The sequence below is a fragment of the Capricornis sumatraensis genome, chromosome 20 (genome assembly GCF_032405125.1).
Source record: "Capricornis sumatraensis isolate serow.1 chromosome 20, serow.2, whole genome shotgun sequence".
NCBI classification, from domain to species: Eukaryota; Metazoa; Chordata; class Mammalia; order Artiodactyla; family Bovidae; genus Capricornis; species Capricornis sumatraensis.
Window position 1 is genome coordinate 68,743,730 of NC_091088.1, and position 27,361 is coordinate 68,771,090.

A 27,361-nucleotide genomic window follows, 5' to 3' on the forward strand; every position below is an offset into this window, starting at 1 on the left:
GATTAAATACAGGATCACCAGTGAAAGTTAAATTTCAAATAAACAAATACATTTCTATCAAAGAGCTGTGTCTTTTCTCTTCTAAGACTTTGCTACACAGAGTAGGTGATAGCTGTGGTTTTGTCTGTGTGGCCATTATGTTGAGATATGTTCCCTTTGTACTAGTTTGGATACTGCTTCTTAGGCATTTAGAAAAAGAAGGCTTCTTAAATTGATAAGTGACATTCTTTTCCCCTGCTGCTGCTACTGCTGCTAAGTCACTTCAGTCGTGTCTGACTCTGTGTGACCCCGAAGACGGCAGCCCACCAGGCTCCCCCGTCCCTGGGATTCTCCAGGCAAGAACGCTGGAATGGGTTGCCGATTCCTTCTCCAATGCATGAAAGTGAAAAGTGAAAGTGAAGTTGCTCAGTCGTGTCCTCCTCTTAGCGACCCCATGGACTGCAGCCCACCAGGCTCCTCCGCCCATGGGATTTTCCAGGCAAGAGCACTGGAGTGGGATGCCATTGCCTTCTTTTTCCCTAGTGGTGTACAACCTCTGGTTTCTGTGATGCCTCTGAAATGGCTTCTTACACTTGATCTCATCAGCTGATTTTAGATAAAAGTCTCTGATGACTTATTTCATGAGAAAAGAAACAAGATTAGGTAACTCAATTTGATTACAACCATCGGATTACAATTATTGGACTGCCTCACTGTTTCCAAGCAGAGAGAAAAAATTCATTAGATCAGGAAAATCAATCTGTTTCCCCAAGAAATGCCATCCATGAAGTCTAAAATAAATAAAATACATACGAGAACATTTACTACCAAACCAATATGGTGGCCTCTCTAATGGTTCTTCCTGTTGGAGTCTCCACAGGAAACTGAATCTACCCAGATTATCCAAAGTGGTTCTTTCCATGCCCTTTATCCAATCACTGGGATGATGAGGTTATGGCCAGAAACCCCTGCAGTTTCACCCAACTCTCTATAAATACGGACATTTCGGCTCCAGACACACTTTGAGAGCCAGTCCCTGACCTGAGGAGGCTGAAGGCAAGAATCCTCGCAGGGGTAAGTGATGAGTGGGCACGTCCAAGGAGAAGGCTTAGAAATGAGGACACGTGGGTGGGTTTCAGAAAGGTCTGGCATTCTGCTCATCTTGCATTAGCTGGGAGACTTGTGACAGGAGATCTTCCTCTAACCCCACATGAACAAGGGTTAATCGAGCTCTTCTGTGAGGGGAGGAGAATGTTTCCACACGTGGTGCTGTGAGGTGGCTCGTTTTCTTCAAGGGTTTCTGAGCGGTGACCCTATCGCCATTTAGAAACTACACATATATTTATTATTACTTTAAAATTTTTTTTAATTCCTTCATTTTGGCTGGGCTGGGTCTTCTTTGCTGTGAGGGCTTTCTCTGGTCGTAGCTGGTGGGGACTACTCTCTAGCTGAGGGCCATGGGCTTCTCATTGGAGCAGCTTCTCCCATGGCAGAGCCGGGAGTCTAGAGCTTGGGTTCAGTAGTTGCCCCTCTCAGGCTCAAGAGTTGTGGAGCACGGGCTCAGAGGCAGGTGGTATCTTCCCATATCAGGGATCAAACCCATGTCCCTCTGCATTGGCAGGCAGATTCTTAGCCACTGGACCACCGAGGAAGCCTTATGGTCATTTCTGACCAGACAGTTTTATGAAATATTGAATGAGTCGGGCAATGGTGTCCAGTACTGGGATGTAGGGGAGATGGAAGGGTGGAACAAAATGAAACCCGTTTGTTTCTTTTTTTTTTTTTCTCCCTAGACTGCTAAACAGTGACTTTAGTGCTGAGGAAAAGCAGAGGAAATCCATTTCCATAGGCGTCAACTGGGCACCCACTTCTAGAAGCATTTGCTCAGAGTCCTACTGGAAATGTCCTCCATCCATATGGCTGAGGACCAGACAATTTTTCAGGGTTGTGGACACATCACAGACAGCCCTGGGGCAGAGTCACCAGCATCCGTGCCACCCCAAGACACACTCATGGAAAACTCAGAGTGTGACCAGGAAACCTGGCACGTCCGGTTCAGAACCTTTAGCAGCTCGGAGGAATCTGACCCCATTGAGGACCTGAGGAGACTCCGTGAACTCTGCCATCTGTGGCTGAGGCCGGACCTTCACACCAAGGAGCAGATGATGGACAGGCTGGTGCTGGAGCAGTTCATGGTCTGCGTGCCCCTGGAGTGCCAGGTCCTGCTCAAAGAGAGTGGGGTGCAGAGTTGCAAGGACCTGGAGGACGTGCTGAGAAACAAGCAGAGACCCAAGAAATGGGTGAGTAGGACCTCAGGGATGGGTGTGGGGCGAGCAGACAGCTGCAGGCTGCAGGGATCACAAGCTAGGACCTGAGGGCTGGGCTCTGTCAGTGACTCCCACGCAGGTGAGAGAAGTTCACACGTGGGCAATTTGGGACATATTCTTGGCTGTCTCAACTCGAAGGACGTAGATCGTTCACACCAAATGTGAGCGTCTATTGTCAATGCCATTGGATGCCCGAAAGCTACATTCCAGGTCTTACAGAGACTGATCTTGACTGATTTCTCCGCTCACAGACCATACTCTGCATACAAGGGCAGAGTTATCTCGTGCGCGATCCCGATACTGAGACGGCTGAAGCCAAGGCCGGCGACATGGATGATGAGAGCGACCCGTGTGGGGAGCCCCAAGCCCCCGTGAGGGTCGTACCTCCAGAGGATGGCCAGGAGGGAAGCCAAGAGCTGCAGAATCTGCCAGGAGCCGCGGACCTGTCTAGGGAGCCGGCGAGAGAGTGGAAGCAGGTAAAAGAGAGTCAGGCGGGTGTGGCTGCTGGAGTAATGGGGAGATTTGGCAAAGGATAGGAATGGACCCATTGCTTCCAGGAATTCCTGTGCATGCATTCAGCTCCTAGGCATTTTTTCTAGTCAGTGTGAGAATGAAGATAATCCATCTTTGTCCCTCTGCCACGAAAGCTTCTAGTCTTAGGTGTGGGGAGAAGGTCCTGTCTTCCTGACATGATGCTAGGTTCAGTTTGCTACAGGTGAATGCACTGACAGCTGATTTGGCCACGGCCCCTTCCCCCAGGGGCACGTTATATTTCAGAATGTGATCATTCCTTGCAACTGAAGGAGTGACTCCAAATTGGACTCATTTTGCCCCCCAGTAGACACTGGGCTTCCCTGGTGGCTCAGATGGTGAAGAATCTGCCAACAATGCAGGAGACCTGGGTTTGATCCCTGGGTCAGGAAGATCCCCTGGAGAAGGGAATGGCCACCCACTCTAGTGTTCTTGCCTGGAGAATCTCATGAACAGAGGAATCTGGTGGCTATAGTCCATGGGGTTGCAAAGAGTCAGACACAACTGAGCAACTAACACTTTCACTTTCAGACATTGAAGAATGAATGGAAGACAGTTGATTTGTTCAAATAAGGTTGGGTATGGGCAGGGATGCTATTGACTTGCATGGAGTAGAGACCAAGAGTACTAGTCATCTTCTTCCTATGTACCGGGTAACCACCATCACAAAGATGAATCCAGGCAAAGTCTCCAACAATGACGGAGTCAAGAGAGCTGGACCTAGAGTTCTTTCCCTCCAGAGCCAGGGGCAGGCAGAAGTGGGCATGATTTGGAGAGACCTATGCATAGAGAAGTCAGAGTGCCAACTGTGATGTCCTGATTTGATTGCAAGATGCAGTCTGTATAGATCCAGGACAGTCTCGAGTATCAGGAGATGATTATCAATCAGGGTGATGGGGTGGACCGGAAGAAGTCAGGGCATATCCCCTAAAATGACATTAAGAAAGGTGGAGTCCTAGATCAAGATACGAGGCAGATGGGAAAACAGGAACCAGTCTTCCACGGACTAAGGTAGCTGGGTTACTGACTCTGCTTGTTTGTCCCTTGTCAGGACCAGAGAGCTCTCTCGCCAGAGACTGTTCCTGAAACAGGTGAGCTGGAGGGTCAGACGCCCAGGGAGAACTTGGAGAAGGACCTGCTGGAAGACAGGGGAGAGACAAAAACCCTTCACTCTCAAGAGCCTGAACTTCTGAAGGGTCCCGGTGAGTATTCAAAACCGTGGAATTCAGCAGTTTAGCGGCTCCTGCCCATGGTGACAAGGGACCGGGCAGCCCGCATCACCATCCGTGGATGGGTGGGGTGGAGACCATTATCCAGTGCCAAGCTTCTCCATCATCAGCGTCCCAGAGTCGCACAGTCCGAGCTCTTAGCTGGGTCGCGTGATGGGAACTTCTCAGCCAACATCAGGGTCCCAGTGAGGCGGGCAGCACAGGAGATGCTCCTTGTTGAATGCGGCGCTGAATCTCGTTCAGCGGATTCTGGGAGTGTAGGGAGACAGGAAAATCCTGAAGAAGGAATTGATGTTTAAAATGTGGCTCCCGGTGGGGAACATGAGTATAGCTGTGGCAGACTTCATGTTGATGTATGGTGAAACCAATACAATATTGTAAAGTCATTAACCTCCAATTAAAAAAAAATAGATTTATATTTTAAAAAAGTTGTAATGATAAAATGTGGCTCCTGAACCCTTTCCTCTTGTGTTCCAGAGGGAGACGTTTCCACTACGAGTGGATCCAGACGAGGTCCTCTGAAGAATCGCGGACATGTCCTAAGGAAACGGGACAGCAGCCCCACTTGGCAAGACGAGCATCCAGATGCAGCCACGTGTTTGGACCAAGGAGAGCTCTCAGGACAGCTTGGGTCCCATTCCGTCCGTTCATCTGGCACCGTGGGACCCACCAGTGTTCCTGAGGGAGCAGAAAGCCCGGGTCGGGCACCCTGTGAATGCAGGGTGTGCAAAAAGAGCTTTCCTTATCAATCTCAGCTTACCCTGCACCAGAGGACACACACAGGAGAGAGGCCCTTTCAATGCGATATCTGTGCCAAAGGGTTCATGCAGCCTTCGGACCTGCGGGTTCACGAGCGGATCCACACTGGCGAGAAGCCCTACAGCTGTGATCTCTGCCTCAAGAAGTTCACCCACGACTCCACGCTGCGTGCTCACAAGAGGACCCACACCCAGGAGAAGCCTTTCCGCTGTGAGCAGTGTGACAGAGCCTTCAGCCACCTAGGGAACCTCAACGTTCACCGACGCACCCACTCTGGGGTCAGGCCCTATGTGTGCCCCGAGTGTCACAGTGCCTTCCGTCAGCTGGGGACTTTCAAACGCCACCAGAAAATCCATTCCAAATGATTCACCCAAGACCCCACCATCAGGTCCAAGTGCCTTCTGCTCCTAGAAGGAAATTCGGGATTATTTGTCACTCAGGTGATACAATGAAAGGGTGACATGTGAAGAACTCAGGATCATACTGGAACCCAATGGGGTTCCATTCACATGAACTAGGCGCATCTTTGAGTGATGACTTACCTTTCCCTTCAGATTTTGTTTTCTGCTTTAGTGTAGCCTGTGTTTTTGTGATAAGTTTTGGCTTTGTGGTGTTCTTCTTTCAGTGAATGCAGGTATCATTAGTTTTCAGTACTTCTTTGTGAAACTGAGGTCACTGCTGAATGTCCCCCCATTAGGAAAGATTTAATTGTATAATAGGATGCTCCTAGCAGAGTGTCCAGATGAAATACAGGCTCACCAGTGAAATCTAAATTTCAAATAAACAAAGACACTTCTGTCAAAGAAGTGTCCTCTGTATTTCCCCTTCCAAGATTTTTTTATATGGAGTAGATGATAGCTGCGGTTTGGTACATGCCCATTATTTTGTGGAGATACCTGCCCTCTGTAAGGCTTCCCCAGTGGCTCAGGGGTCAAGAATCTGCCTGCAGCACAGAAGACCCAAGTTGGATCCCTTGATCAAGAAGATGCCCTGGAGAAGGGAATGGCAATCCACTCCAGTATTCTTGCCTGGAGAGTCCCACGGACAGAGGAGCCTGGCGGGCTATGGTCTGCTGGGCTGCAAAGAGTCGGACTCGCCTGAAGCGCCTGAGCACCCACTCGAGCATTTAAAGTGACTGCATTCTCTTGGGATTATGGACAGTTAGGTGATGTAAGATTAACGCCCATTGGAACACTGAGAGTCCAGGGTGTCTCGGCTTGAAAAGATTCTTCAAGGTAGCACTCTTTCATCCCACCTGGCTCTCCTCCAGTAGAAACGAAGACAGGTCATTTGGAGCAGAATGGAGATAATAAAGTATTTTTTTTTTTCAAGGAACCAGCGTTTTCTTCTATTAATTAGCCTGGCAATTTGTTGGGGGCAGCAAACTCAAGGCTGATATTTTAATAGATATTGGCGTCTGGCTGCTCGCCACTCAAAAGCCAGTACAGAGCCCAGGTTGGGGGAAAGGAGATCCAGCGTTATTCTGGACGCCAGCAACTGTTGAAAGTGAAAGGGAAGTCGCTCAGTCATGTCCAACTCTTTGCGACCCCGTGGACTGTAGCCTGCCAAGCTCCTCCGTCCATGGCATTTTCCAGGCAAGAGTCCCGGAGTGGGGTGCCATGTCCTTCTCCAACTACTGTGGAGGGCAGGGCAGACGTCTGTCCAATGGCTGACTGCCCCCACCTCCCACCCCGGACACTTAGTGAGCAACAGCTTTTACAGATGGAGGGAGGGGGCTACAGGCAGAAACAGCACAGTCAGCTCTGACAATCATCTTGAAACTGGTCATCACTGGTCTGATCAGTGTCAGCTTGATTGTTGTAAATACAGTTAACCTTCAGTTCCGGGTCCGTTTGTTTTCATTTCTCGGGTCAGTTCTCAGAATTGTGGCAGCTTCTCTCATGGTTTCCTGGGAGGCTCAGTGGTGAAGAATCCGCCTGCCAATGCAGGAGACATGGGTTTGCTCCCTGGGTCGGGAGATCCCCTGGAGAAGGGCATGGCAAGCCACTGCAGTATTCTTGCCTGGAGAAGCCCATGGATGGAGGAACCTGGTGGCCTACAGTCCATGGGATGACAAAGAGCCACTTCACTTTCTTTCACTTTGCAACTCCGTGGACTGCAGCATGCCAGGCTTCCCTGTCCTTCACTATCTCCTGGGAGTTTGCTCAAACTCGTGTCCGTTGAGTCGGTGATGCCACCCAACCATCTCATCCTCTGTTGCCTCCTCCTGTTTAAAAGGATGTTAACTTACAGGCCCAAGTAGGAGGCAACTAATTCAAAGAAGCAATATAGAATATAAAGACTGGGTCTCTTTAGAAACACGGGTATTAGAACCATTATCGAAGAATAAACACAAGAAATTAATATGATGAAATATGAATAAGACTTCAAAACACAGACGCAGTTAAGTATTAGTTAAGAAAAATGAATAATAGGGCTTCCCCGGGGGCTCCATGGTAAAGGTTGTGCCTGCCAATGAAAGGACAGGAGTTCCATCCCTGACCCAAGAAGATCCCAGTCCTCAGAGCAGCTAAGGCCACGCGACACAACCACTCAGACTGGGAGCCGCCACTACTGAAGCCCAGAGCCCGGAGAGCCTGGGCTCCACACAAGAGGGGCCACTGCAGTGAGAAGCCTGTGCCCGGACTGGAGAGGAGCCTGCCTTCCATTTCATGCAAGGATGGGCTCAATAAAGGACAGAAATGGTATGGACCCAACAGAAGCAGAAGATATTAAGAAGAGGGGGCAAGAACACACAGAACTATAGAAAAAAGATCTTCATGACCCAGATAATCCCGAAGGTGTGATCACTCACCTAGAGCCACACATCCTGGAATGTCACGTCAAGTGGGCCTTAGGGAGAATCACTATGAACAAAGCTAGTGGAGGGGATGGTATTCGAATTGAGCTATTTCAAATCCTCAGAGATGATGCTGTGAAAGTGTTGCACTCAATATGTCAGCAAATTTGGAAAACTCAGCAGTGGCCACAGGGACTGGAAAAGGTCCGTTTTCATTCCAATCCCAAAGAAAGGCAATGCCAAAGAATATTCAAACCACCGCACAATTGTACTCATCTCACATGCTAGCAAAGTAATGCTCAAAATTCTCCAAGCCAGTCTTCAACAGTACATGAGCCATGAACTTCCAGATGTTCAAGCTGGATTTAGAAAAGGCAGAGGAACCAGAGATCAAATTGCCAACATCAATTAGATCATTGAAAAAGCAGAGAGTTCCAGAGAAACATCTGCTTTATTGACTATGCCAAAGCCTTTGACTGTGTGGATCACAATAAACTGTGGAAAATTCTTAGACAGAAATATCAGACTTCTTGAACTGCCTCCTGAGAAGTCTGTATGCAGGTCAGGAAGCAACAGTTAGAGGTGGACTTGCAACAACAGACTGAATCCAAATTGGGAAAGGAGTACGTAAAGGCTGTATATTGTCACCCTGCTTATTTAACTTAAATGCAGAGTACATCATGAGACAAGCTGGGCTGGATGAAACACAAGCTGGAATCAAGATTTCCAGGAGTAATATCAATACCCTCAGATACGCAGATGACACCACCCTTATGGCAGAAAGCGAAGAAGAACCAGAGTCTCTTGAAAGTGAAAGTGGAGAGTGACAAACTTGGCTTAAAACTCAACAATCAGAAAACTAAGATCATGGCATCCGGTCCTATCCATCACTTCATGGCAAATAGATGGGGAAACAGTGGAAACAGTGAGAGAATTTATTCTGGGGACAGGGGGTGGCTCCAAAATCACTGCAGATGGTGACTGCAGCCATGAAATTAAAAGACTCTTGTTCCTGGGAAGAAAAGTTATGACCAACCTAGACAGCATATTATAAAACAGAGACATTACTTTGCCAACCAACGTCCATCTAGTCAAAGCCATGGTTTTTCCAGTAGTCATGTATGGATGTGAGAGTTGGACTTAAGAAAAGGTGAGCGGCAGAAAGCTGATGCTTTTGAACTGTGGTGTTGGAGAAGACTCTTGAGTGTCCTTTGAACTGCAAGTAGATCCAACCAGTCCATCCTAAAGGAAATCAGTCCTGAATATTCATTGGAAGGACTGACGCTGAAGCTGAAACTCCAATACTTTGGCCACCTGATGCAAAAAACTGACTCATTTGAAAAGACCCTGATGCTGGGAAAGATTGAAAGCGGGAGGGGAAGGGGACAACAGAGGATGAGATGGTTGGATGGCATCACTGACTCAATGGACAAAAGTTTGAGTAAACTCCAGGAGTTAGTAATGGACAGGGAGGCCTGATGTGCTGCGGTTCACAGGGTCTCAAAGTGTCGGACTCGACTGAGCGACTGAACTGAACTGAACCCATAGATGCAAGAAGTCGATGAATGGATTGCCAAGGGTAAAGGGGAAGGTGGGCAGAGAATGGGGAGGGACTGTTCATGATTCACATTTTGTTCTTGGGGTGATGAAAAAAGTTAGAAGTAGACAAAATTGACAGTTGCACAAAACTGTGAACGAACGTGGTGGAACAAGATTGTACACTTTAAGAAAGAGGCAAAATTGCACGTTGCGTGTTTCATGACCATAACAAGCATCTGATGAGGAACTTTATTCTCTTGGATCCTTTTATGCATCCCTTCCTTCGAGCTAACAAACACCCTGGTGACAGCAAGGAAATGTTTTGGGTGGACAATCTTTGCTGAATATTTCCAACGTCATTACATTACATGGAATTCAGTGTTTAAATAGTCTTCCTTGTATTTTTTTTCCCCAGAAGAATCATGACTGAGAGCCTTTCCTGGTGGCTTGTCTTGACCGAATAATATAAAACCTGGCATTGCTGTTAATATCCATTTGAGGAGTCTCACACATTGTAAATTTCTTGAAAGTACAGCAAAGAACAACATAGTCCCAGACTACAGAAGTCAAAATCTAGGGAGCCATTCAGACATTTGAACCTTTTCTTCCTGGAAAGGTGGATGTCAGAAGAATGATGGATGGACTAATGTCCATTCAATATGAGATATTGTACCCGTGAGGGAATGGTATGGGGTTTGGGATGAGGAATGTAGAAGAGATGGAAGGGTGGAATAAAATGAAACTAATCCTGTTCATTTATCTTTTGTCCCCGTTCTTCAGAAAAGTGAATACGTTGCTAACGAAAGGGAGAGGAAATCCCTTTACATACGGGTGAATTTGTCATGGGCGTCTAGAAGCACGTGCTCAACATTTTGGTAGTAAATTCCTCAGTCACTATGGTTAAAGAATGTACATTCTTTGTCGGGTCCTGGAATAGTCCCAGACAGCCCCTAATCAGAACCACCAGTGTCTGTGCCACACCAAATTGTACTTACCAAAAAGCCAGACTGCAACCCCCAAAGTGGCACATTCCCTACAGAACATACAGGATTCTGACCTCGTCTGAGATCTCTACATGCGGAATTTATAAAGGGCTGTTTAGTCGCTCAATTGTGTCCAACTCTGCCATTCCATGGACTGTAGCCCACCAGGGTCTTCTGGCCATTGAATTTTCCAGGGAAGAAAACTGGAGTGGTGTGGCCATTTCCTTCTGCGAGAGATTGTCCCAACCCAGGGAGTGAACCCATGCCTCCTGCCTTGGCAGGTAGATTCTTTACCACTGAGCCACCAGGGACGCGTAGGCGACCCAAACTGGTTACAACTGTCAGATACCTATGCTGTGACTCCTTCCAACTCTCCAGGCAAATGAGGAAAGTATTTGCTGGACCAGGAAAATCAACCTTCCTGCCAAAACGTGCATGGGCTTCCCCGGTGGTACAGAATCTGCCTGCCATGCGGGAGACCTGGGTTCGCTCCCTGGGTTGGGAAGATCCCTTGGAGAAGGGAACGGTACCCACTCCAGCCTTCTTGCCTGGAGAATTCCATGGAATGTATCTCCACGGTGTCACAAAGGGTGGGACTTGACTGAAAGACTCCCACTTTACCTCTTTCCCAGCTGAGCCTCAAGGCAAGCCCAAGAACACTGGAGTGGGTAGCCTGTCCCTTCTCCAGCGGATCTTCCTGACCCAGGAATGACACCAGCGTCTCCTGCACTGCAGGCAGACTCTTTACCAACTGAGCTATCAGAGAAGTCTCCCACAAAACCACCATGGAGGCCTCTTTGATAAATTGTGTTTTTTCCTGGTTCAGTGTCCGTGTGAAACTGGATCCATGGATAAATTGGATTATCTAGAATGAGGTCATAAGAATGGGTTGACCCACCCTTACACAATCACTGTGCTGATGGGGTAACAAGCAGGGACCCTTGCCATTTCCCCCCAGCTCTCTATAAATAGAGATGTTTCAGCCCCCAACACACTCTGATAGCCAGTCACCGACTTGAGGAAGCTGACGGCAAGAGGGCTCAAAGGAGGTAAGTGATGAGTGAGAACGTCTAAGGAGAAGGTTTGGGAATCAGTACAGAAGGAGGTGGGGGGTTTCGGAAGGCTGGGTTTTCTACTCACCTTGCATCAGCTCAAAGACCTTGTGAAAGCAGTGGGTCTCCCTTAAACTCCGTATTAACCATGGCTGAGCCGGAGCTCTCTGTGAGGGGGGGGAGTGTTGCCACCCTCCATGGTGTGGTGTGGTGCAATTATTCCACAAGGCTTTCTGAACCTCGGCCCCCTGGGCTAAGCAGAGATGTTCGTCTGCATTCATTTGTGTTAACCCGCACAGAGAGAACCTCCCGGATCTACAGCAGAGAACGATATTGTCCCAATTTCCATTTGAGAAAACAGACCCCTCAACTTTTGTCCATTTAGAAATCCGAATCCGAAGATGGGCAGCATGGACGCCTATGAGCAGGTCCAAAAGGGACCCCTGAAGCTGAAAGGAGTCCCAGAGCTTGGCGTGACCAAGCGGAAGAAGAAAAAGGACAGAGACAAGGCAAAACTCCTGCAAACGATGGGAAAAATCCAGGAGAACCAGGAGGAGGAGCTGAGGCGCCACCTTGACAAGCGGACCCCAGCCCAGGTGGCCTTTGAGAAGGTGCAGGAGACGCGACAGATGGAGAGGGTCCTGAAGAAAGCATCCACAGCCCACAAGCAGAGAGTGGAGGACTTCAACAGACACCTGGACACGCTCACGGAGCACTATGACATCCCCAAAGTCAGCTGGACCAAGTAGCTGCCCCACCCAGGAGACGGACTATTGTCCAGGCGAAGCAGGAAGCAGGGTTGGGCTCACCTCTGGAGCCTTTGGAAACATTCTTTTACACACATCCTCTCGAGCCTTCTGCTGAGCCCGTGCTTATTAAAGTAATGTGCCCTTACTCTGGAACTGCATTAAAGAGAGATGGCTCTTTAACTCTAAATTTAAAAAGAAAAAAAAAGGCAACATCCATGTCCAATGGTTCATGCAGCCTCCGGCCCTGTGTGTTCACCAGGAGATGCATGAGGACAAAAAGCCCTAGGCTGTGATCTCTGCCCCAAGAAGTTCACCCACGACTCCACACTGCTTGCTCACCAGAGGACCCACACCCAAGAGAAGCCTTTCTGCTCTGAGCACTGTGACAAAGCTTTCAACACAATGGGACCCTCCATGTTCACACTCTGGCTCGAGCCCTACTGTGCCCGAGTGTCACCGGCCTTCCGTTCCCTGGGATCTGTCATCCCCACAGGAAACCCATTCCGAACGATTGGCCCAGGACCCTGCCCTCGGGTCCAAGTCCTTTCTGCTCCAAGAAGGAATTTCACAATGACTTCTCACTTCTGTAACACGAAGGGTGGATGACGTGAAGAGTTTTGGAGGATGTTGGCTCCAGGGGGGTTCCATTCAGTGAATGAGGGGGATATTTGAGTGATGGCTTATGGTTCCCTTCGGATGTTGTTTTCCACTTTAGTGTAGCCTGTTTCAGTAAGGTTTTTGCTTTGTTTTGTTCTTCTCTTGAAAGCACGTCTCATTAGTTGCCCGTACTTCATCACGAAACTGAGCCTACTGTTGACCGCCTTCCTGTTAGGCGGGACTTCACTGTAAAACTGCACGCTCCTGGCACAGAGGCCAGGCTCTCCAGTGGAATTTCAATTTCAAATAAACACATTTCTGTCAAAGAGTGCTCTGCGTATTTTCTAAGACTTTTCTACATGGAATAGGTGATAGCCCTGGTTTTGCCTACATGGCTGTTATTATGCTGAGAGAGATTCACTCACTCCATACTTGTTCAGGTATTTCTTCCCGAGGTGTTTAGAAAAAGGAAGGCTTCCGAAAGTGATAGGTGTCATTCTTCTTTCCTATTGGTGGACAACTTCTAGTCTTCAAAAAGGCTACTTAGAAGTCGGTTCTTCTCACACCTTGGCTCATCGGCTGATTTTAGAAAACCCTTTTAAGACTTCTCTCACCAGAACAGAGAGGAGTCAAACCGATCTGGCTCCCACCATCATGTCCCTGACTCTGTCAAACCCTCCTGGCAGTGAGACAAAAAATTCACGAGATCATTAAAACCAATCCGTTCACCCCAGAACCATCCCCAAAGTGCCAAATAAATAAAATCCAAAACGAAACCGAGGCATTTCCCTAGCGGTCCAGCGGTTGAGACTCGGCGCTTCCGCTGCGGGCGGCGTGGTTTCCTTCCGCGGTCCGGAACCTGAGATCCAACGCGCCTCCCTGCTTGGCCGAAAACAAAACCAAGCAAAAATACACAGAATGGATCACTCAACCACTGTGGAGGCCTCTTTAGAACATCGTGGTTTCTCCTGAGCGAGTTTCCAAGGGCAAGCGAATCCCTGGTCATCAAGGAAAGTGGGATTGTCTATGATGTTTGCCCCGCCCTTACGCAATCCGTGCGCTGATTGGGCCAGAGGCCGAGGAGTCCGGCGTTGCCCCCGGCTCTCCAGGGAGACGTTTCTCCGCCTGCAGAGTTTGAGTCAAGTCCCCAGCTGAGGAGGACCAAGGCGAGAAGGCTTCAAGGAGGTAATTGATGGGGACTGTCTAAAGAGAAGGCTAGAGAGTCAGGGCACGTGGAAGTGGGTTTCACTAAGTCCTGGCTCTCTGTTCACCTTGCATTCGCTCAGAGACCGTGTGAAATCCACCGGCCGCCCTCCGGCCACTCATAAACCGTGGTTCATTCGTGTGGAACTCCTCTGGGAATGAGGGTGTTTCCGCACTCCACGGGGTCCTGTGGTGTGGTTCATTTTTTCAACAAGGGCTTTTAAGCACTGCCCTGGGGACATTTTTGACTACGCCGTTTCTTGTTGTACTCTAAGATGGATGTCGGAAGAATAGAATGGATTCTTGTCCCTGGTATGAAATACTGAAGGGGGACTAATGCCCAGTATTCGGCTGAGGGATGGTAGGGTGGATGAAAATAAAACTAATTGGCAGCATTCTTTTTTTCTCTCTCTCTTTTTTGCCGCCATACTTCTCAATACTGAATCTACTACTGAGGAAAAGCAAGAGGAAGGTCCTGTCTTTCGGGGTCAGTTGGGCACCCACTTCTAGAAGCATTGTCCAGAGTCCTACTGAAAACTCTGCAGTCAGTATGGCTGAGAACCAGAGAGCGGGTCGTGGCCCCCTCGCGAACAGCCCCGGAGCAGAGTCTCCAGCGTCTGCGCCACGCCAGGACACCGGAAGGGAAAAGCCCGAGTCCGCCCTTGAAGAGTTGCGCATCCGCTTCAGAAGGTTTAGCAGCTCGGAGGAATCCGACCCGATCAAGGCTCTGAGGAGGCTCCGTGAACTCTGCGGTCTGTGGCTGAGGCCGGACCTTCACACCAAGGAGCAGATGGTGGACAGGCTGGTGCTGGAGCAGTTCGTGATGTGCATGCCGCCGGAGATCCAGGTCTTAGTCAGAAGGAGTGGTGCGGAGACTTGTAAGGATCTGGAGGAGGTGCTGAGAAATAAGCAGAAACTGAAGAAGTGGGTGAGTAGGACCCTAGGGACCCTGTGAGAGAGGGAACGGTGGGAAGATGGGCTGCGAGCTGGGAGATGAAGCAGAAGGACCGGAGGGCTTGGCTCGAAATCAGTGCTTCCCACAGGGGTGAGCGCTTGCCTGTGGCGTCACGGGAGACGTTTCTCTCGGTCTTCACTTTGAGGGTGTTGCTCTTTCAAATGTCATTCCCAGGAGGTGGGCTCCTAGGCTGGGATACGCAGTGAATGCCTTTTTGGATCCTGTGAAGGGAGACTGATCCTATTCGAATTTTTTCTCACAGACTATAGTCCGTGTCCAAGGGGAGGATTTTTTGATGCCAGTCTCGGATGTTGAGATGTTAGGATTTGAGGTCAGTGAGGGGCACGATGAGGGAGACGGAGCCAGGGAGCCCCAGTCTACAGTCAGTGTCGTCCCTCCAGACGAGGGCCAGCAGGAAAGCCAAGACGGGCAGCATCTGCCAGGAGCCAAGGACCTGTCGAGGGTGCAGGTGAGTGTGATGTCCTGACCTGCAGTCTGGGAGCAGGTAGAAGAGGGTCGGGTGGGCGTGGCTGCGAAAGTAATGGGGAGAACTTGGCAAAGGACAAGAATGGACCCACTGTGTCCAGGAATTCCCATGGTTGCATTCCATGCCCAGCCATTTTCCAGCCAGTGTGAGAATGAAGACTCACCCATACCTCCTAGTGCTTCACCATGAAAGCTTGTGGCCATAAGCACGAGGACAGAGGAGTCCTGTTTCCACGGGATGGTGCTGGGTCATTTCGTCAGGGGTAAATGCGCTCACAGCTGTTTTACCCATGATGGATTTCATCAGAGGCACTTACTATTGGGGAATATTGTAAATTGAATTGAATATTGAATTGAATAAAAAATTCCCAGTTGGAGTCATTCCCGCCCCACCCCAGAAGGTTTTGGAGTATGTCTGGAGAGAGTGGATTTTTTGCAGTGTGAATCAGGGGAGGAGATGCTACTGATTTCTCATGAATAGAGACCAGCTATACTGCATATCATCTTATTATGCCCCAGGCCACCCTCCATGAGGAGGACAAATCCAGGCAACGTATCAACAAGTGGTGAAGTCAGGAGCCCTGAGCCAGAGTCCTCTGCTTGCAGAGTCAGGGGCAGGGAGGATTTGAGATGAGGTGGAGACATATGTGCAAGACAGTTGGCAGTGCCAGCTGTGAAATCTGGACTTGATTGCCAGAGGTGGTCGGTATAGATCAAGGACAGTCATGGGAATCAGGAGAGGACTGCCAGTCAGGGTGATGGGAAGCAGTCAGGGCACATCCCCCAAACTGATATTCAGAAAGCTGGAGTCTTAGATCAGGGTACTAGGGGGGTGGGGAAAGAGGAGACAGAGCTTGCCATGGGCTAAGGCAGTGGGATTGACTCTGCTTGGTTGCCCCTTGTCAGGGCCAGAAAGCTCTCCCGCCAGAGACCATTCCTGAAACAGGTGAACTGGAGGGTCAGATGCCCTCCAAGGAGAACTTGGAGAAGGACCTGCTGGAAGACACAGGAGTGACAAGAACCCTTCCGTCTCAAGAGCCTGAACTTCTGCAGGATCGTGGTGAGTATTAAACACTTGGAGACCACAGGAGGTAATGACTGCTTCCACTGATGTCCAGGAAGGGGTACCCAGCATTTCCATCCCTTGGTGTTGGGGCCGGGTAGGAGTTGGTTCTCCTGTGCCAACCTTCTCCGTCATCAATGTTCCAGAGTGTTTCATCAGCGAGACTCAGGTAGTTTGGTTGATGGGAAGTGTGTGGCCAAGATTAGGGATGGTTCCAGTGAGGCTGGCACCATGGAAAATGCTCCTTGATAAATATGGTGCTGAATCTCTTCTTTCAGCAGATTCTGGGAGGGCAGAGAGAGAGGGGAGAGTCCCCAGGAAGGAAGTGATACTTCAAATGTGGCTCCTGAACCCTTTCCTCTTGTGTTCCAGAGGGAGACGTTTCCACTACGAGTGGATCCAGACGAGGTCCTCTGAAGAATCGCAGACATGTCCTAAGGAAACGGGACAGCAGCCCCACTTGGCAAGACGTGCGTCAACAAGCAGCCACGTGTTTGGACCAAGGAGAGCTCTCAGGACAGCTTGGGTCCCATTCCGTTGGTTCATCTGGCACCGTGGGACCCACCAGTGTTCCTGAGGGAGCAGAAACCCCGGGTCGGGCACCCTGTGAATGCAGGGTGTGCAAAAAGAGCTTTCCTTATCAATCTCAGCTTACCCTGCACCAGAGGACACACACAGGAGAGAGGCCCTTTCAATGCGACATCTGTGCCAAAGGGTTCATGCAGCCTTCGGACCTGCGGGTTCACGAGCGGATCCACACTGGCGAGAAGCCCTACAGCTGTGATCTCTGCCTCAAGAAGTTCACCCACTACTCCACGCTGCGCACTCACAAGAGGACCCACACCCAGGAGAAGCCTTTCCGCTGTGAGCAGTGTGACAGAGCCTTCAGCCGCCGAGGGAACCTCAATGTTCACCAACGCACCCACTCTGGGGTCAAGCCGTACGTGTGCCCCGAGTGTCACCGTGCCTTCCGTCAGCTGGGCGCTTTGGCACGCCACCAGAAAATCCATTCCAAATGACTGGCTCAGGACCCTGCCCTCAGCGCCAGGTCTTTTCTGTTTTAATGAGAAAATTTAGAATGTTTGCCACCTGTGTGATACAAAGTGTGGATGACCAGCAAAGAGCTTAGGAAGATACTGTAACCCAGTGGTGTTCCATTCACGTGAAATAAGATATTTGAATGATGACTTATTTTTCCCTTTGGATTTTGTTTTCTACTTTGCTATAGACTATACTTTTCCTTTTCATATGTTTATTTTCAATTGGAGGATAATTGCCTTATGATGTTAGACTATGGTTTTCTTACACGTTTTTGCTTTGTGTTCTTGTTCTTCCCTTGAAGCTGTGTCTCACTGGTTATCAGTACCTCATCATCAGAGTGAGGCTACTGCCGACTGCCTTCTTATCAGGCCTGATTTCCTTGTAAAATAGGATGCTCCTAGCAGGACGGCTAGATTAAATACAGGATCACCAGTGAAAGTTAAATTTCAAATAAACAAATACATTTCTATCAAAGAGCTGTGTCTTTTCTCTTCTAAGACTTTGCTACACAGAGTAGGTGATAGCTGTGGTTTTGTCTGTGTGGCCATTATGTTGAGATATGTTCCCTTTGTACTAGTTTGGATACTGCTTCTTAGGCATTTAGAAAAAGAAGGCTTCTTAAATTGATAAGTGACATTCTTTTCCCCTGCTGCTGCTACTGCTGCTAAGTCACTTCAGTCGTGTCTGACTCTGTGTGACCCCGAAGACGGCAGCCCACCAGGCTCCCCCGTCCCTGGGATTCTCCAGGCAAGAACGCTGGAATGGGTTGCCGATTCCTTCTCCAATGCATGAAAGTGAAAAGTGAAAGTGAAGTTGCTCAGTCGTGTCCTCCTCTTAGCGACCCCATGGACTGCAGCCCACCAGGCTCCTCCGCCCATGGGATTTTCCAGGCAAGAGCACTGGAGTGGGATGCCATTGCCTTCTTTTTCCCTAGTGGTGTACAACCTCTGGTTTCTGTGATGCCTCTGAAATGGCTTCTTACACTTGATCTCATCAGCTGATTTTAGATAAAAGTCTCTGATGACTTATTTCATGAGAAAAGAAACAAGATTAGGTAACTCAATTTGATTACAACCATCGGATTACAATTATTGGACTGCCTCACTGTTTCCAAGCAGAGAGAAAAAATTCATTAGATCAGGAAAATCAATCTGTTTCCCCAAGAAATGCCATCCATGAAGTCTAAAATAAATAAAATACATACGAGAACATTTACTACCAAACCAATATGGTGGCCTCTCTAATGGTTCTTCCTGTTGGAGTCTCCACAGGAAACTGAATCTACCCAGATTATCCAAAGTGGTTCTTTCCATGCCCTTTATCCAATCACTGGGATGATGAGGTTATGGCCAGAAACCCCTGCAGTTTCACCCAACTCTCTATAAATACGGACATTTCGGCTCCAGACACACTTTGAGAGCCAGTCCCTGACCTGAGGAGGCTGAAGGCAAGAATCCTCGCAGGGGTAAGTGATGAGTGGGCACGTCCAAGGAGAAGGCTTAGAAATGAGGACACGTGGGTGGGTTTCAGAAAGGTCTGGCATTCTGCTCATCTTGCATTAGCTGGGAGACTTGTGACAGGAGATCTTCCTCTAACCCCACATGAACAAGGGTTAATCGAGCTCTTCTGTGAGGGGAGGAGAATGTTTCCACACGTGGTGCTGTGAGGTGGCTCGTTTTCTTCAAGGGTTTCTGAGCGGTGACCCTATCGCCATTTAGAAACTACACATATATTTATTATTACTTTAAAATTTTTTTTAATTCCTTCATTTTGGCTGGGCTGGGTCTTCTTTGCTGTGAGGGCTTTCTCTGGTCGTAGCTGGTGGGGACTACTCTCTAGCTGAGGGCCATGGGCTTCTCATTGGAGCAGCTTCTCCCATGGCAGAGCCGGGAGTCTAGAGCTTGGGTTCAGTAGTTGCCCCTCTCAGGCTCAAGAGTTGTGGAGCACGGGCTCAGAGGCAGGTGGTATCTTCCCATATCAGGGATCAAACCCATGTCCCTCTGCATTGGCAGGCAGATTCTTAGCCACTGGACCACCGAGGAAGCCTTATGGTCATTTCTGACCAGACAGTTTTATGAAATATTGAATGAGTCGGGCAATGGTGTCCAGTACTGGGATGTAGGGGAGATGGAAGGGTGGAACAAAATGAAACCCGTTTGTTTCTTTTTTTTTTTTTCTCCCTAGACTGCTAAACAGTGACTTTAGTGCTGAGGAAAAGCAGAGGAAATCCATTTCCATAGGCGTCAACTGGGCACCCACTTCTAGAAGCATTTGCTCAGAGTCCTACTGGAAATGTCCTCCATCCATATGGCTGAGGACCAGACAATTTTTCAGGGTTGTGGACACATCACAGACAGCCCTGGGGCAGAGTCACCAGCATCCGTGCCACCCCAAGACACACTCATGGAAAACTCAGAGTGTGACCAGGAAACCTGGCACGTCCGGTTCAGAACCTTTAGCAGCTCGGAGGAATCTGACCCCATTGAGGACCTGAGGAGACTCCGTGAACTCTGCCATCTGTGGCTGAGGCCGGACCTTCACACCAAGGAGCAGATGATGGACAGGCTGGTGCTGGAGCAGTTCATGGTCTGCGTGCCCCTGGAGTGCCAGGTCCTGCTCAAAGAGAGTGGGGTGCAGAGTTGCAAGGACCTGGAGGACGTGCTGAGAAACAAGCAGAGACCCAAGAAATGGGTGAGTAGGACCTCAGGGATGGGTGTGGGGCGAGCAGACAGCTGCAGGCTGCAGGGATCACAAGCTAGGACCTGAGGGCTGGGCTCTGTCAGTGACTCCCACGCAGGTGAGAGAAGTTCACACGTGGGCAATTTGGGACATATTCTTGGCTGTCTCAACTCGAAGGACGTAGATCGTTCACACCAAATGTGAGCGTCTATTGTCAATGCCATTGGATGCCCGAAAGCTACATTCCAGGTCTTACAGAGACTGATCTTGACTGATTTCTCCGCTCACAGACCATACTCTGCATACAAGGGCAGAGTTATCTCGTGCGCGATCCCGATACTGAGACGGCTGAAGCCAAGGCCGGCGACATGGATGATGAGAGCGACCCGTGTGGGGAGCCCCAAGCCCCCGTGAGGGTCGTACCTCCAGAGGATGGCCAGGAGGGAAGCCAAGAGCTGCAGAATCTGCCAGGAGCCGCGGACCTGTCTAGGGAGCCGGCGAGAGAGTGGAAGCAGGTAAAAGAGAGTCAGGCGGGTGTGGCTGCTGGAGTAATGGGGAGATTTGGCAAAGGATAGGAATGGACCCATTGCTTCCAGGAATTCCTGTGCATGCATTCAGCTCCTAGGCATTTTTTCTAGTCAGTGTGAGAATGAAGATAATCCATCTTTGTCCCTCTGCCACGAAAGCTTCTAGTCTTAGGTGTGGGGAGAAGGTCCTGTCTTCCTGACATGATGCTAGGTTCAGTTTGCTACAGGTGAATGCACTGACAGCTGATTTGGCCACGGCCCCTTCCCCCAGGGGCACGTTATATTTCAGAATGTGATCATTCCTTGCAACTGAAGGAGTGACTCCAAATTGGACTCATTTTGCCCCCCAGTAGACACTGGGCTTCCCTGGTGGCTCAGATGGTGAAGAATCTGCCAACAATGCAGGAGACCTGGGTTTGATCCCTGGGTCAGGAAGATCCCCTGGAGAAGGGAATGGCCACCCACTCTAGTGTTCTTGCCTGGAGAATCTCATGAACAGAGGAATCTGGTGGCTATAGTCCATGGGGTTGCAAAGAGTCAGACACAACTGAGCAACTAACACTTTCACTTTCAGACATTGAAGAATGAATGGAAGACAGTTGATTTGTTCAAATAAGGTTGGGTATGGGCAGGGATGCTATTGACTTGCATGGAGTAGAGACCAAGAGTACTAGTCATCTTCTTCCTATGTACCGGGTAACCACCATCACAAAGATGAATCCAGGCAAAGTCTCCAACAATGACGGAGTCAAGAGAGCTGGACCTAGAGTTCTTTCCCTCCAGAGCCAGGGGCAGGCAGAAGTGGGCATGATTTGGAGAGACCTATGCATAGAGAAGTCAGAGTGCCAACTGTGATGTCCTGATTTGATTGCAAGATGCAGTCTGTATAGATCCAGGACAGTCTCGAGTATCAGGAGATGATTATCAATCAGGGTGATGGGGTGGACCGGAAGAAGTCAGGGCATATCCCCTAAAATGACATTAAGAAAGGTGGAGTCCTAGATCAAGATACGAGGCAGATGGGAAAACAGGAACCAGTCTTCCACGGACTAAGGTAGCTGGGTTACTGACTCTGCTTGTTTGTCCCTTGTCAGGACCAGAGAGCTCTCTCGCCAGAGACTGTTCCTGAAACAGGTGAGCTGGAGGGTCAGACGCCCAGGGAGAACTTGGAGAAGGACCTGCTGGAAGACAGGGGAGAGACAAAAACCCTTCACTCTCAAGAGCCTGAACTTCTGAAGGGTCCCGGTGAGTATTCAAAACCGTGGAATTCAGCAGTTTAGCGGCTCCTGCCCATGGTGACAAGGGACCGGGCAGCCCGCATCACCATCCGTGGATGGGTGGGGTGGAGACCATTATCCAGTGCCAAGCTTCTCCATCATCAGCGTCCCAGAGTCGCACAGTCCGAGCTCTTAGCTGGGTCGCGTGATGGGAACTTCTCAGCCAACATCAGGGTCCCAGTGAGGCGGGCAGCACAGGAGATGCTCCTTGTTGAATGCGGCGCTGAATCTCGTTCAGCGGATTCTGGGAGTGTAGGGAGACAGGAAAATCCTGAAGAAGGAATTGATGTTTAAAATGTGGCTCCCGGTGGGGAACATGAGTATAGCTGTGGCAGACTTCATGTTGATGTATGGTGAAACCAATACAATATTGTAAAGTCATTAACCTCCAATTAAAAAAAAATAGATTTATATTTTAAAAAAGTTGTAATGATAAAATGTGGCTCCTGAACCCTTTCCTCTTGTGTTCCAGAGGGAGACGTTTCCACTACGAGTGGATCCAGACGAGGTCCTCTGAAGAATCGCGGACATGTCCTAAGGAAACGGGACAGCAGCCCCACTTGGCAAGACGAGCATCCAGATGCAGCCACGTGTTTGGACCAAGGAGAGCTCTCAGGACAGCTTGGGTCCCATTCCGTCCGTTCATCTGGCACCGTGGGACCCACCAGTGTTCCTGAGGGAGCAGAAAGCCCGGGTCGGGCACCCTGTGAATGCAGGGTGTGCAAAAAGAGCTTTCCTTATCAATCTCAGCTTACCCTGCACCAGAGGACACACACAGGAGAGAGGCCCTTTCAATGCGATATCTGTGCCAAAGGGTTCATGCAGCCTTCGGACCTGCGGGTTCACGAGCGGATCCACACTGGCGAGAAGCCCTACAGCTGTGATCTCTGCCTCAAGAAGTTCACCCACGACTCCACGCTGCGTGCTCACAAGAGGACCCACACCCAGGAGAAGCCTTTCCGCTGTGAGCAGTGTGACAGAGCCTTCAGCCACCTAGGGAACCTCAACGTTCACCGACGCACCCACTCTGGGGTCAGGCCCTATGTGTGCCCCGAGTGTCACAGTGCCTTCCGTCAGCTGGGGACTTTCAAACGCCACCAGAAAATCCATTCCAAATGATTCACCCAAGACCCCACCATCAGGTCCAAGTGCCTTCTGCTCCTAGAAGGAAATTCGGGATTATTTGTCACTCAGGTGATACAATGAAAGGGTGACATGTGAAGAACTCAGGATCATACTGGAACCCAATGGGGTTCCATTCACATGAACTAGGCGCATCTTTGAGTGATGACTTACCTTTCCCTTCAGATTTTGTTTTCTGCTTTAGTGTAGCCTGTGTTTTTGTGATAAGTTTTGGCTTTGTGGTGTTCTTCTTTCAGTGAATGCAGGTATCATTAGTTTTCAGTACTTCTTTGTGAAACTGAGGTCACTGCTGAATGTCCCCCCATTAGGAAAGATTTAATTGTATAATAGGATGCTCCTAGCAGAGTGTCCAGATGAAATACAGGCTCACCAGTGAAATCTAAATTTCAAATAAACAAAGACACTTCTGTCAAAGAAGTGTCCTCTGTATTTCCCCTTCCAAGATTTTTTTATATGGAGTAGATGATAGCTGCGGTTTGGTACATGCCCATTATTTTGTGGAGATACCTGCCCTCTGTAAGGCTTCCCCAGTGGCTCAGGGGTCAAGAATCTGCCTGCAGCACAGAAGACCCAAGTTGGATCCCTTGATCAAGAAGATGCCCTGGAGAAGGGAATGGCAATCCACTCCAGTATTCTTGCCTGGAGAGTCCCACGGACAGAGGAGCCTGGCGGGCTATGGTCTGCTGGGCTGCAAAGAGTCGGACTCGCCTGAAGCGCCTGAGCACCCACTCGAGCATTTAAAGTGACTGCATTCTCTTGGGATTATGGACAGTTAGGTGATGTAAGATTAACGCCCATTGGAACACTGAGAGTCCAGGGTGTCTCGGCTTGAAAAGATTCTTCAAGGTAGCACTCTTTCATCCCACCTGGCTCTCCTCCAGTAGAAACGAAGACAGGTCATTTGGAGCAGAATGGAGATAATAAAGTATTTTTTTTTTTCAAGGAACCAGCGTTTTCTTCTATTAATTAGCCTGGCAATTTGTTGGGGGCAGCAAACTCAAGGCTGATATTTTAATAGATATTGGCGTCTGGCTGCTCGCCACTCAAAAGCCAGTACAGAGCCCAGGTTGGGGGAAAGGAGATCCAGCGTTATTCTGGACGCCAGCAACTGTTGAAAGTGAAAGGGAAGTCGCTCAGTCATGTCCAACTCTTTGCGACCCCGTGGACTGTAGCCTGCCAAGCTCCTCCGTCCATGGCATTTTCCAGGCAAGAGTCCCGGAGTGGGGTGCCATGTCCTTCTCCAACTACTGTGGAGGGCAGGGCAGACGTCTGTCCAATGGCTGACTGCCCCCACCTCCCACCCCGGACACTTAGTGAGCAACAGCTTTTACAGATGGAGGGAGGGGGCTACAGGCAGAAACAGCACAGTCAGCTCTGACAATCATCTTGAAACTGGTCATCACTGGTCTGATCAGTGTCAGCTTGATTGTTGTAAATACAGTTAACCTTCAGTTCCGGGTCCGTTTGTTTTCATTTCTCGGGTCAGTTCTCAGAATTGTGGCAGCTTCTCTCATGGTTTCCTGGGAGGCTCAGTGGTGAAGAATCCGCCTGCCAATGCAGGAGACATGGGTTTGCTCCCTGGGTCGGGAGATCCCCTGGAGAAGGGCATGGCAAGCCACTGCAGTATTCTTGCCTGGAGAAGCCCATGGATGGAGGAACCTGGTGGCCTACAGTCCATGGGATGACAAAGAGCCACTTCACTTTCTTTCACTTTGCAACTCCGTGGACTGCAGCATGCCAGGCTTCCCTGTCCTTCACTATCTCCTGGGAGTTTGCTCAAACTCGTGTCCGTTGAGTCGGTGATGCCACCCAACCATCTCATCCTCTGTTGCCTCCTCCTGTTTAAAAGGATGTTAACTTACAGGCCCAAGTAGGAGGCAACTAATTCAAAGAAGCAATATAGAATATAAAGACTGGGTCTCTTTAGAAACACGGGTATTAGAACCATTATCGAAGAATAAACACAAGAAATTAATATGATGAAATATGAATAAGACTTCAAAACACAGACGCAGTTAAGTATTAGTTAAGAAAAATGAATAATAGGGCTTCCCCGGGGGCTCCATGGTAAAGGTTGTGCCTGCCAATGAAAGGACAGGAGTTCCATCCCTGACCCAAGAAGATCCCAGTCCTCAGAGCAGCTAAGGCCACGCGACACAACCACTCAGACTGGGAGCCGCCACTACTGAAGCCCAGAGCCCGGAGAGCCTGGGCTCCACACAAGAGGGGCCACTGCAGTGAGAAGCCTGTGCCCGGACTGGAGAGGAGCCTGCCTTCCATTTCATGCAAGGATGGGCTCAATAAAGGACAGAAATGGTATGGACCCAACAGAAGCAGAAGATATTAAGAAGAGGGGGCAAGAACACACAGAACTATAGAAAAAAGATCTTCATGACCCAGATAATCCCGAAGGTGTGATCACTCACCTAGAGCCACACATCCTGGAATGTCACGTCAAGTGGGCCTTAGGGAGAATCACTATGAACAAAGCTAGTGGAGGGGATGGTATTCGAATTGAGCTATTTCAAATCCTCAGAGATGATGCTGTGAAAGTGTTGCACTCAATATGTCAGCAAATTTGGAAAACTCAGCAGTGGCCACAGGGACTGGAAAAGGTCCGTTTTCATTCCAATCCCAAAGAAAGGCAATGCCAAAGAATATTCAAACCACCGCACAATTGTACTCATCTCACATGCTAGCAAAGTAATGCTCAAAATTCTCCAAGCCAGTCTTCAACAGTACATGAGCCATGAACTTCCAGATGTTCAAGCTGGATTTAGAAAAGGCAGAGGAACCAGAGATCAAATTGCCAACATCAATTAGATCATTGAAAAAGCAGAGAGTTCCAGAGAAACATCTGCTTTATTGACTATGCCAAAGCCTTTGACTGTGTGGATCACAATAAACTGTGGAAAATTCTTAGACAGAAATATCAGACTTCTTGAACTGCCTCCTGAGAAGTCTGTATGCAGGTCAGGAAGCAACAGTTAGAGGTGGACTTGCAACAACAGACTGAATCCAAATTGGGAAAGGAGTACGTAAAGGCTGTATATTGTCACCCTGCTTATTTAACTTAAATGCAGAGTACATCATGAGACAAGCTGGGCTGGATGAAACACAAGCTGGAATCAAGATTTCCAGGAGTAATATCAATACCCTCAGATACGCAGATGACACCACCCTTATGGCAGAAAGCGAAGAAGAACCAGAGTCTCTTGAAAGTGAAAGTGGAGAGTGACAAACTTGGCTTAAAACTCAACAATCAGAAAACTAAGATCATGGCATCCGGTCCTATCCATCACTTCATGGCAAATAGATGGGGAAACAGTGGAAACAGTGAGAGAATTTATTCTGGGGACAGGGGGTGGCTCCAAAATCACTGCAGATGGTGACTGCAGCCATGAAATTAAAAGACTCTTGTTCCTGGGAAGAAAAGTTATGACCAACCTAGACAGCATATTATAAAACAGAGACATTACTTTGCCAACCAACGTCCATCTAGTCAAAGCCATGGTTTTTCCAGTAGTCATGTATGGATGTGAGAGTTGGACTTAAGAAAAGGTGAGCGGCAGAAAGCTGATGCTTTTGAACTGTGGTGTTGGAGAAGACTCTTGAGTGTCCTTTGAACTGCAAGTAGATCCAACCAGTCCATCCTAAAGGAAATCAGTCCTGAATATTCATTGGAAGGACTGACGCTGAAGCTGAAACTCCAATACTTTGGCCACCTGATGCAAAAAACTGACTCATTTGAAAAGACCCTGATGCTGGGAAAGATTGAAAGCGGGAGGGGAAGGGGACAACAGAGGATGAGATGGTTGGATGGCATCACTGACTCAATGGACAAAAGTTTGAGTAAACTCCAGGAGTTAGTAATGGACAGGGAGGCCTGATGTGCTGCGGTTCACAGGGTCTCAAAGTGTCGGACTCGACTGAGCGACTGAACTGAACTGAACCCATAGATGCAAGAAGTCGATGAATGGATTGCCAAGGGTAAAGGGGAAGGTGGGCAGAGAATGGGGAGGGACTGTTCATGATTCACATTTTGTTCTTGGGGTGATGAAAAAAGTTAGAAGTAGACAAAATTGACAGTTGCACAAAACTGTGAACGAACGTGGTGGAACAAGATTGTACACTTTAAGAAAGAGGCAAAATTGCACGTTGCGTGTTTCATGACCATAACAAGCATCTGATGAGGAACTTTATTCTCTTGGATCCTTTTATGCATCCCTTCCTTCGAGCTAACAAACACCCTGGTGACAGCAAGGAAATGTTTTGGGTGGACAATCTTTGCTGAATATTTCCAACGTCATTACATTACATGGAATTCAGTGTTTAAATAGTCTTCCTTGTATTTTTTTTCCCCAGAAGAATCATGACTGAGAGCCTTTCCTGGTGGCTTGTCTTGACCGAATAATATAAAACCTGGCATTGCTGTTAATATC

At 48.9% G+C, this 27,361-nt stretch overlaps 4 protein-coding genes across 4 annotated transcripts; all 4 read left to right on the forward strand.

The window, feature by feature from the left end:
• Positions 1 to 1,895: 1,895 nt before the first annotated feature.
• Positions 1,896 to 5,190, forward strand: LOC138097124 (zinc finger and SCAN domain-containing protein 5B-like). Its single transcript, XM_068993367.1, is given in 4 exon segments — positions 1,896 to 2,279; positions 2,558 to 2,751; positions 3,849 to 4,039; positions 4,544 to 5,190. Coding segments are annotated over 4 exon segments (1,416 nt in total).
• Positions 5,191 to 11,609: 6,419 nt separating this feature from the next.
• LOC138097137 (protein FAM32A-like) lies at positions 11,610 to 11,948 on the forward strand. Its single transcript, XM_068993380.1, has one exon. It carries the CDS (start codon positions 11,610 to 11,612, stop codon positions 11,946 to 11,948), a length of 339 nt encoding a protein of 112 aa, XP_068849481.1.
• A 2,350-nt stretch (positions 11,949 to 14,298) lies between these two features.
• LOC138097126 (zinc finger and SCAN domain-containing protein 5B-like) lies at positions 14,299 to 17,271 on the forward strand. Its single transcript, XM_068993369.1, has 4 exons — positions 14,299 to 14,676; positions 14,966 to 15,172; positions 16,096 to 16,249; positions 16,625 to 17,271. The coding sequence occupies exons 1-4, from the start codon at positions 14,299 to 14,301 to the stop codon at positions 17,269 to 17,271; spliced, it is 1,386 nt and encodes a 461-aa protein (XP_068849470.1).
• Positions 17,272 to 19,600: 2,329 nt separating this feature from the next.
• Positions 19,601 to 22,895, forward strand: LOC138097123 (zinc finger and SCAN domain-containing protein 5B-like). The gene is given in 4 exon segments (XM_068993366.1): positions 19,601 to 19,984; positions 20,263 to 20,456; positions 21,554 to 21,744; positions 22,249 to 22,895. Coding segments are annotated over 4 exon segments (1,416 nt in total).
• The last annotated feature ends 4,466 nt before the right edge of the window (positions 22,896 to 27,361 follow it).